The sequence below is a fragment of the Microchirus variegatus genome, assembly GCF_963457635.1.
Source record: "Microchirus variegatus genome assembly, chromosome: 7".
In the NCBI taxonomy this organism is placed as follows: domain Eukaryota; kingdom Metazoa; phylum Chordata; class Actinopteri; order Pleuronectiformes; family Soleidae; genus Microchirus; species Microchirus variegatus.
Genome location: NC_139808.1, coordinates 17,095,268 through 17,104,985, shown reverse-complemented (window position 1 = coordinate 17,104,985; position 9,718 = coordinate 17,095,268). Strand labels below are relative to the sequence as shown.

Genomic DNA, 9,718 nt, shown 5'->3' with positions numbered 1-9,718 from the left:
CATATATAAACTTTTCTGTTATACATCTTTCAGTATCAAAACAAACAATTTTACTTTGAAATTCTGTGAAATATCATCATGAAAATCTTTATTGTGATATCATGATGGAATATTGTTTTATGATTTTAAGCTCATATTGCCCACCCACTACTGAACAGTTGTTTTTTTTTCTCAGTTTTTTCCTCTTGACTGGCCACATCTTGACCAAACTAGATACTCCCAGGCCGTTTGAGTTTGTCACCCCTGCTCTAAATTGACTGAGAGTGGATCTGTGTGGCCTTGTGATGGACTGGCAACCTGTCCAAGGTGTACCTCGCCTTTCACGCCTGTGTCAGCTGGGATTGGCACCAGTGGCACCTGTGGAGAATAGAGTGATGGAAGATGGATGGATTATTTTTTTTGTTATTCGTATGAATTCTGTTATAGTAAGCAAGAGCCAGGAGCAGATGGGCAGTGAGCTGGCCACTCACTGTTGGCCCACCAATTGGAGAGTGTAGTGGTTGAGGGTCGAAACACTCTGCGAAGCTTGTGTAACCCCTGATGACATCTGCTCCCAGCCAGTAGCTGCAGTTACTTACTAAGGTAACTGAAGAAAGCAGCCACCACAAGTGTATGTCAGAAGTCTGATTTTCCTCAAAGTACCACCAGAGCAAGCTTATGTACCACTGGTGTTACACGTTACACAGTTTGAGAACCATGACACAAGTCAATGTGAAAAAAAAAGAATGTCTATGCAAATGTGATGCATATTTTATCTTATATATCGGTTGGAATATCTGTCTCTGCGTGGTCCATGGACCTAAATGTCACAAAGTGATTTTTTAATTTTTTACTTGCCCGTTTTGGTGGTGTATTACAGTAAAAACATGGACGCTCTATGTCAGAGCTGACAGTGTAGTGTGTGCCTCTTGGAAGAACTCTTGTGTTTTTCTGGTGAGTGGTTGTTTATCCTTGTTCACTGTGATTCGTGTGGATGTGCTGTGTTCCCTCAGGCAGCAGTGAGGTGACAGAAAGAGCCAGGCTCGTCTGCATGCGGTGGAAAAGTAGTGTTCAGGGCGGTGAGTGAGTGAAGTCAGTTAGCATCGCTGCTGTTAGCACACGAGGATACACGTCCAGCATGTGTTGGCTTAAGTTTACAGGTCAACAGCTGCTCAGCAACAGCATGACATTTTAAATTTGAGGAACTCCGATAAAAGTGATTTAAAAAATACCCACAGTCTTTTGTGTTTTTAGAGAGTGTGGGTAAAGTCCGAACACTCCGCCTGATAAACAAACCAGATTTCCGTCACACTCTCTACACTTGGAGTGATTGTAATCACGTATCCTCAAATACATGTTAACGAGTATTATGCCGAAGTTACGTGTTGCTCTTTCGTTATTAGACAAACGGGTTAGTGATGTTTTGAGAAATACACACGACTGTCAATAAGAGAAACCGTATTAAACGTCCCGGATTTCCAATGTAGTTTGGTAAAATATCCTTGAATTTGCAGGAATTACCCAGGCTAATGAAGATACCCCCTTTTAAGTTGCTGCAGTGGGAAACTGCTAATGTGTGATTTGTTTACATTTGTTCTCCAGCAGTGTGGCTGTGGCACATGTGGCTGCTGCTGCTGCTTCTGGTCACATGATCAATCCCCATGATATAGTCAGCCACAAGGTGGCGTGCTATAGTCAGCTGGGCCATGATTCATTGGCGCAGCCAGACAAAATAGCTGTGAAATGTGATCCTGTACTACAATCTGACTGGAATGTTTCCCACCATTGACTCCACAGGTCTGTGTAACATCCACGTTCATGATGATAACTCCCGCCTTTGACCTGAGCCAAGATCCTGAGTACTTGATCCTCAGCATCCGTGTGCCCTACACCAGAACATCAGAGTTTGACCTTTACATTGATGGAACAGATTTCAAGTTTTATGCCAAGCCCTACTTTCTCAGGTGAGAAAAGCGACAAACAATTAATGTAAATCTGTTTCACTGTTGTGTACTGTACTGTAGGTTGTAGATGTTGTGGCATTATTGATAACGATTATGATTACAATTCCATAATACCCTTTCAAATCAAATATTGTTTTTACGACATACACGCAAAACAAAAGCATTTCATGGCAATTTACTTTTAACAAAAAATAGTATACAATCCAACCATGGTACAAATAACATGCATACTAATAAAATGGTAAAGAAATGGACAAACTCTCTAAATCAGGAGTCTCAAATTCACAACCTGGGGGCCATTGAGTGTCTAGTTTGGTCAGTAGGGGGCTGGTCATGTGAAAAAAAAGCCTAACATTTGGGGGAAAATATATAGAAATAATACTATTTATGATGATATTTCACAGAAATTCTAACTAAAAGTGTTTGTTTTGACGTGGAACTGTAAATAGCACAGAATATAAAATGTATTATGCTAAATTAATCTATAAATAATAATAAAAAAAACAGACAAAACCTTTATTGTAAATAGATATTTAGTGATGGGCCGCAGGTTTGAGACCTCTGCTCTACATGGTGTTTGGAGCACTCCATGTTCAGGGGGTGTACCTGTGTAAGGAATTGGCATTACAGTAGTAGCACCATCCATGTCAGATTTGAATTTCTAATTCTGAAGTTTCTTACCTTAATGGTAGTCTAAACATGTGTTAGAAAATAAGAGATGAGAATTAAGCGAATGGAATGTCATTATTGATGTGTAAATAAAATATGTGTTCTTTTCAGATTAAATCTGCCAGGAAGAATTGTGGAAGATGGAAGGGAAAAGGCTAAATTTGACATTGATAAAGGTAGGTCACATGATTATCATTACAGTTGAATATGACATTACAACAGGCCAGTGGATGTGCTTGAGAGGAATGTTAAGAGGTTTTTTTTTTGGCTCTAGTCAATCATCATCATTTGGTAACAGATCAGATAAATAGATAACAGTTTCCCTGGGTTGTTTTGTTGTTGTTTATTTAGTGTCAATGTGCTGAGATTAAAACTTGTCCGAGGCACTATGTCATTAATTCTGTGTTCCTCGTATGCTTTCCCCAAACACAAGCTGTGAACAGGGTAAAGTTTTTGAACAGTTTACTGTACAGTATATATAGTCTTTTTACATCTTTTAAGTCACCTTAATGTATTATTACTAAGCTGTTTTTAAGCACTTAAAAACATAATGCTCCAACGGTTTAACAATTATTCTGTTTCCAAAGACGATACTAGTTTCGTTGAAATATAAGTGCTTTTTATTTTTCGTTTTACACTCTGTGCTAAGTGGCATACTTATATGATAGTAAGTGTTCCGTATGGTATTTTACGTTTTTTCTTCTTTTTGCAAAATCTAGTCTAGTTGACTATCTGGACAAGTGATTTTGACCATTATCGGACAGATGTGTTAAGACAAGAAAATGTGTCTGTTAATTTAGCTAAATATAATAGGCTGGTTATAAATGACTTATCACAGGTTCCGGTGAGTTTGTGCTCAACACATATATTTTTGTTTCAGCTTCTCAGTGACAGTAACACTGTCTAATGTTGACTGTTTTGGCTTTTTAACAGGTACAAATCCCCCATGATGATTCATAATGTTAAGGTTTATTTAAATAACACAGACATCATTCCAAACAGACACTGTGCTTCGTGCATGAACCATTCAGAATGTCCTCTCAGGTATGAACAAAGATTAAACCTGACATGGAGGTCACTTGCATTTAGTCTGCTGGTATTAAAATCCTGTTTGAATGGAATAATGGATTGCATATATCATTACTTTGAAGCCATCATCAGCCTGGTGTGCCTGGAGATGGCTGAATACTGGTGATTTTTAACTGTTGCCATACAAACCACAGTATTTTCAGGTCAATTATCTAAAATGAACAATGTTCTTTTGGTGATTGAGCTTCTGCTTTAGCTCTGTGGCTCATGACACACAGGACAAGAGCTCTCGTCTCGTACAAAGAGTGTCATAAGCACCCTTGTACTGCAGTGTAGGCACTGGAAATGACTGACAGTGCAGCATTTTTTCATCCGTGTCTGTGACAGACACTCGTCCTTCACATCCTGTTGGTGCCGGCATCGATCACTTTGCTGTGGCAAGATGTTTTTTGCCTTTTTATTTCAGTGACAGTGTGACTCACAGGTGACACAGCACTAGCAGAGACTTTAAAAATCCTCAGTCTAAAGCAGCTCTATTAATGCTGTTCTGTGTTACCTGTCTTAAGGTTAGACACTTTTTCATTCCTCAGCTCCCACTGCCAAAAATAACACTTTTCTTCTTTCTTCATTCTCCGAATGCGGCAAATTCTACTTTTTTACTTTTGCCTTTCCCTGGTGCCATTTTCATGAATGAACACTTTCTGGCATATCGGGCAGGGATAATAGCCTCATTTCCTATAATGGAGGTGGTAATTATGCTAATTTAATCTCCAGGTGGCATTCATTATGTTAACGAGTGTCATGTACACACGTTTCTGAAGCTAGAAGCAGTTTGCAGAATCTGATGTGACATGTTCACACAAACTGTCCAAATATAAAAAGATGCATACGTGTATATATGTACACGCAACAAAAATATAAACGCACAAAGAAAAACTTGTAGTTATTGTTATGTGACAAAACAGAGTAACTATCCAAAAATAACAGTACAACTTTATCAATAAAGTGGCTTTAGTTTGCGAGCATTAGGATCAATTTCAAAACGAAAGTCCTGGAGTAATGGCAGGAAGAACACAATGGGGGTCGATGATCCAAGTTCACAAACTTCAATAACGTGTGCGTCCACCATTAGCCTCATGCAGAGCGGTACACCGGTGACGCATGGACATCACCACGTTGTCGATCGTGGCCTGGGGGATGTTGTCCCATTCCTCCTGCAGAGCCACTTGAAGTTGGCAGCCGTTCTGTGTAGAGCTGTCCCAAATGATTATTTTTCAAATGATTAATCTAGTGATTATATTTTTTCGATTAGTCGACTAATCTAATGATTAGATTGTGCGCGCCTGCGTGTCTGTCTGTGTGACACTATTGAACGGACTCAATAACTAGACAACAACTGTCTAACGTAGCATTTATCTTTGGTTTACTACTGCGACTGCTTGATAAACGAACATTTCAGGGCGGGGAAGGGGGAAAATCAACAGCTCATACGGAGTTTTGCTGCCATCCTGAAACAGCGCTCCAGGGTTTTTTCATTCCATGCTCGTGCATCGCTATTGTACTGCTGTGGTACGCAAAAGTAAATTTGCATAGTCTGCAAACAACCGCATTGTTGGAAGAGTTAAGGGTAAAAAAATTCCCACACTTTTGAAGACCGTAGACGTGTTTTTTTTGCTGTTTTTTCCTCGGTGCTCCCGCTACAGCTTGCCGCTGCCATTGTTATGAATTCTTCTTCTTCTGCTGTTTTAAACTCATGCGTCTCCGCGAGTGGCGACAAGCGTTCTAGTGCATATTTACCGAAATACTCAATCTGAGATTGTAGTCAAGAGGAGTGGCCAAGTGACACTGGACTACTGGGTTTGAGCAAAACAAAGCATTCCATAAAAAGATGCATCAAGAATCTGAGCAAATGTCAAGACATTCTATTTTTGTTCACCATTTCAAGTTTGTGCGTTTATATTTTTGTTGAGCGTGTGTATTTGTGTATATATATGTATATATATATATATATATATATACTTTTAATGGCATAAATCATGTATTGTCTTGTCCACCATGGAATTTTTCAGAGCTACTAAAGCAGCTGATAACAACAACAAAAAAAGAAACTGGAATAAAATGTGACTTCAAGAATAAGATTGTGGATCAACTGCTTAGTCAAGAAGTGAAATAAATAAATAAATGAAGCTGCAGCTGCTGTGGGAAATATAAATAATTCTACTTCTCCGTGTCACGTAATCAATCTGCTTGTATCATTTTAGACTGCTTGCACGTCACATGTTAAACGCTGTAGGCTGGTTCATTCATCTGCCCAGCCCTAATGGACGAGAAGGCAACTAGATTAAAACTCTTGCAGAAGTGCAAATGTTGTAGCATTTAAACACTGCTGCAGTAGAAGGTGTTCCCTCAGTGTTATTGCATTTCTACAGATTTGAACTTTATAGAAAAAAATCTATCCCAATTAAAATACACTGGTATGTTGCTTTACATTGTTAATATTGACTGTTGCAGTCAGATTGCCAGCGAGTACAATTTTTAACAAGAGAGTGATAAATTGTGATCAATCATATATTTTGATAGCACGTTTTAAAAGGGACATATAATGCAAAATCAACTTTTTAATCATTTAAATCCTTATTTTTGGGACTCTGAAGACCATACCAGTGGCCAAAGTGTGAAAAAAGATGACTCACTTATGATTTTGTGGTCCTCCTCAGTCTAAGTACAGGAGAAAAAACACGCGATCTTGACTTCCACGCTCCTTGGAACGTCACAAGACGCTAAATTCCTGGAATTGTTGTCTCGTGGCGCTCTGCTTTGTCCATAAAACACACGAGAGTGCTGGTGAGGGCAACGGTATCCGAATACCGGAAGTCCGCAAAAGTTCTATTCTTGGCTCCACAGTGCAGCACAGAGTCCTCCACAAACTTCCAGCCTCAGAGGATTTATCTGTCCAGTGGATACATGTTATATATCACGGCAATGTGCCTGCTAGAGCCTGCAAATTATCACTTTTTCCACATGCTAACTGTTATTAGCTCCCGGCAACGTCTGTGGCTGATGTCATTTCCTATCCCTTAAATTTCGTATTTTGTATGGATGCAGATTATTTCTCATACTGAGGTGAACCACTGTTCTGGATACAGATATGTTTTTTTATCCATTTTCAAATGAAAGTATAATGTAGCCTCGTGACCAGTCAGAAACCACTGCAAGACCCCGGAGCCTTGCTATAATAGCCCACAGTGATTGATCCCCAGGGAGTCTTTAGTATGTACTTCAGTCAATCAGCCAGAGTAAATGATCATACTGATCATGTTATTTCATCCCTTTTAAGGAGCCACTGGAACCATCTGTAGTGTCATCACGATTACAGCCTGCAGGCTGCATGTTCCGTCTCTCTTCACAGTGACGGGCAGCTCATAGTGGAAATTGGTTAAATATGTAACGAGCAAATGAAACATGATAATGACTATTGGCACGATGTTCACTATTGTCTTTACATTAGTCTCTGTCACTTTGATTTGTCTTCACTTTAATCAGTGGTAATGAAGTTGTCTTTACGGAGACACTCGCCTTATGGACTCTGACACCTCTTTGCCCGTCTGTCAGCGTGGCCCCAGTTAACACGCTGTGTCTAAATAAGCCTTGAACATCTGCTAATAAAGTGCTGCTAATGAGTGTCCTTGTTTAGACTTATAATGAGCAATCATTAAGATCCTTCTTGCAGGCTCTCCATTCTGCAAAGCTTGCAACTCGAGCACTTAGTCGGCTTCTGTCATAAAGCACTTGTAAGCTTTAACGCTTGGGTGCATTGAAATTTTATGAGGTCTTTAGGCGGCCATCAGATTATCTCTGTGGTGTAGGCAAATCATTTTTATTCATCTGTTCAGTTTTTATCACAGTTTGTAAAGGAACTACTTAATTTCTGCTGTACTGCATGTGCAGGTGGTCCGATTTATCTGCCGTTGCTTAAAATAAAGAGATGCTTACTTTTAAATTTAATATGTAATGGGTTATCACAGAATTAGTCACATCAGAGCCAGAATCTGATTAGGGCCACTGGAGCCTGCAGTGTGAATGTGGCATTAGTTGTTTCTTTGAAAAGAAAAGTGTTACCTTTTTTTATATTGAAAATGAAACTCAGAGTTGTTTTCCCATGTGTATTCTATTATTATTAATAGAGCAAGTTGTCAAGTGAAATAAAAAGTTGCATCTCAATTTACCCAGAGCTTAATGTGATGCTTTAAAAAGGCTGTTTTCTCATTCAAGTACTTCTTCTGATTTCACACCTTAATACTTTCATATAAATGAGAAACAGCAAAAACAACACATTATAAATCAGTTATCATAATTATAACAGTGACTGATTCCTGGAACCATAGTTCCTTGAAATATGCAGGGGGAACATGCCTTAAGTTATCTTCAATTTAAATTGGATCGCCATATCGCCCAGCCCTACCTTCATATTCCTTCTTTCCTGTAGGTCTTGTCACTCTTCGGATCCCTAAGGAGACAGCTGGAGAACACTTTGAAGGACTTCAGATGCTGACGAGTCTGCTTGCCCCCAAAGGATCCCGTTCAGCAAAACCACTCGTTGAAGATTTATCCTCTGGTAAGTCATTTGTATAGACAAGGTACGCCTGTTAGTGTTGTTTCAGTTCAAGGATTTAGGATGTTAGGTTCTGTTAGCCCAAACCGGACAGTATGACTAACAATACCTTCTTAATCTGTTAAAGGATGCAGTGAAAGTGTAGGTGACGAAGAGGACGATGATGATGATGAAGAAGAAATTGACTGGCAGGTTGAGCAGGAGGTGTACAAGGAGAGCACTGAGGAGGAGCTGAGAGCCTTGCAGAAATATGGTTTTGGCAACCAGAGGTCTGGAGTCTTTGCCAGATTACAGGTAATGTCCACGGATTTAGATCTTTCCTAGATTCTGTAAGAACCCACGTTCTTTAGTGGGATTAAGCTCTTCTTAACAGAAAGTGACGTTGATGTGATGCTGTGACTGTCCTGACAGGAGGAACTTAGTGATGTGATTGATATCAAGAACCCAGAGGGAACAACAGCAGCAGAGAGGCGGCAGGCGAGGCTGGAAGCAGAAGCATCTGCTTTTTCACCAGACCACTACCTGTGAGTTTATCAGTCAAAAAAGCTCTGACTCTGCTGAATATATACTGTATGGGGCTGTTTTGTTTTGGGTTATACATCCATGTGTCTTTGCAGTGCTGATCTGTTTGAGGATGATGAAATACAGAGACTGCTGAAGTTCAGACCGTGGTGGGCAAAGCTGACGCCTTCACCGGAGCAAGACGGAGAAGCTGGTGAGTTCACCTGTTGTAATTCTTTACAAATTTGTCCAATACATCGTTTTACCAATCTCAGGGCCTCTTCATAAAGATACAATATGCAACATTCTGCCTCATAAAGCAATATATAACAAATATCCATCCATCTTCTACTGCTTTATCCTCCACAACCATTCACTCTCATACTCACACCTACAGTCGATTTGGAGTGTCCAATTTACCTAATCCCCATATTGCATGTTTTTGGACTGTGGGGGAAAAGCAGAGAAAACCCATGCACACACTGGGAGAACATGCAAACTCCATGAAGAAAGGCTTTTGTTCTGACCGGGTCATGAACCCGCGTCTTCTTGATTTAAAGACAAGAGAGCTAACCACCACACCAACCCTGTAGCCCCTACAACTTTCTCTATGTAAACTATGTAGGTATAGAGTGGAGTAGAGAGTGTCTTGAGCAGAGAGTGATGTCCCACAGTTGCATTTCCTGACACGCTCCTGATAACACTGTTTTCTGTTTAGCTCATTTAACAAATCCCCTTTATATTTGCAACCTTGTTAACTCGTAATTACAGCTTATAGTCCACTTAGTTAACAAGTACAGTTTGAACGCAACAGTAAACACTGATAGTAATGAGCCATGGTCACTATGTTTACTGATGCATTCCTCTATAAACAAAAGTTTGTTGCTGCTGCTGCTGCTGCTTAAATGGCTTCTTATTAAGTAATAACTATAACTACTGAACAGCTTGAATAGACATGATGGCT

At 39.7% G+C, this 9,718-nt stretch overlaps 1 protein-coding gene across 1 annotated transcript in view; it reads left to right on the top strand.

The window, feature by feature from the left end:
* Positions 1 to 909: 909 nt before the first annotated feature.
* Positions 910 to 9,718, top strand: part of shq1 (SHQ1, H/ACA ribonucleoprotein assembly factor) — a gene marked incomplete at its 3' end in the record, with an annotated part of 44,154 nt that continues 35,345 nt past the window's right edge. The window contains exons 1-7 of the mRNA XM_083891938.1: positions 910 to 933; positions 1,777 to 1,943; positions 2,724 to 2,788; positions 8,128 to 8,256; positions 8,381 to 8,547; positions 8,665 to 8,777; positions 8,871 to 8,968. Of these exons, the coding sequence (XP_083748064.1) occupies positions 1,798 to 1,943; positions 2,724 to 2,788; positions 8,128 to 8,256; positions 8,381 to 8,547; positions 8,665 to 8,777; positions 8,871 to 8,968 (718 nt within the window). The 5' untranslated portion in view covers positions 910 to 933; positions 1,777 to 1,797. The remainder of the gene's footprint in view (positions 934 to 1,776; positions 1,944 to 2,723; positions 2,789 to 8,127; positions 8,257 to 8,380; positions 8,548 to 8,664; positions 8,778 to 8,870; positions 8,969 to 9,718) is intronic.